General features: G+C 39.5%; 1 protein-coding gene across 1 annotated transcript in view; it reads left to right on the plus strand.

Annotated features, from left to right (window-relative positions):
* Positions 1–274: 274 nt before the first annotated feature.
* The window catches only part of LOTGIDRAFT_176794 (hypothetical protein), a gene marked incomplete at both ends in the record, with an annotated part of 8,226 nt that continues 7,453 nt past the window's right edge, over positions 275–1,047 (plus strand). The window contains 2 exons of the mRNA XM_009060151.1: positions 275–331; positions 571–1,035. Of these exons, the coding sequence (XP_009058399.1) occupies positions 275–331; positions 571–1,035 (522 nt within the window). The remainder of the gene's footprint in view (positions 332–570; positions 1,036–1,047) is intronic.

The following is a 1,047-nucleotide window of genomic DNA, read 5'->3' on the forward strand; positions in this document are numbered from 1 at the left end:
ATATGCACTCAACTGTTAATAATGTTGTTAGAAACTGTCTCACTATTGAGAGGGTTAACTAGTGGCAGGACATCAATCAGATTGATTTTAAGATTTAAATCTGATTGGATTAAAGAATTAGTCGATGTCCGAAAGTCAATGTTGTTGATAAGGTTATTACAATTTTCATGGTAACTGTAAACCTAGTCGGATATAAAACACTGACAAATCTGAACCAAATCATTCTACTTTCAACTACACTTCTAAACTCTAGTCAGTTCTCACAACCATCAACATGAGAGAAATCGTTCATATGCAAACTGGTCAATGTGGTAACCAGATCGGAGCTAAGGTAATTAACTCGTTTTATATGTGAAGACTTCAGTTGTTGTTTTGTTAAACATTCTGTTCAGAAGCGTATCTAGAAAATGCACGAGGAGGAGTCGAAAAATGAGAGGTTGTCAGAGGCTCCCAGAAGCCGACGGATTTCAAATGGTCTACATTCACAGGGCCCAGTGCCTCCCTCAACTACTGTTTCTGTTGACCACGAATTCTAACTATTTTTTGTAAATCAGTTATCTTTTGTTTCAGTTCTGGGAAGTGATCTCTGATGAACATGGTATTGACCCAACTGGAACTTACCACGGTGATTCTGATCTTCAGTTGGAGAGAATCAACGTTTATTATAATGAAGCTACCGGTGGTAAATATGTACCTAGAGCTGTTCTTGTTGACTTGGAACCTGGTACCATGGATTCTGTAAGATCGGGACCCTTTGGCCAGATCTTTCGTCCAGATAACTTTGTCTTCGGACAATCTGGTGCTGGTAATAACTGGGCTAAAGGTCATTATACAGAAGGTGCTGAATTGGTAGATTCCGTTCTTGATGTGGTCCGTAAAGAAGCTGAAAGCTGTGATTGTCTTCAAGGATTCCAGTTGACCCATTCTCTGGGTGGTGGAACTGGTTCTGGTATGGGAACCCTCCTCATCAGTAAAATCCGTGAAGAATATCCAGATAGAATCATGAACACTTTCTCTGTTTGTCCTTCACCAAAGGTAAGATATTAT

The sequence above is a fragment of the Lottia gigantea genome, assembly GCF_000327385.1.
Source record: "Lottia gigantea unplaced genomic scaffold LOTGIsca_4061, whole genome shotgun sequence".
NCBI classification, from domain to species: domain Eukaryota; kingdom Metazoa; phylum Mollusca; class Gastropoda; family Lottiidae; genus Lottia; species Lottia gigantea.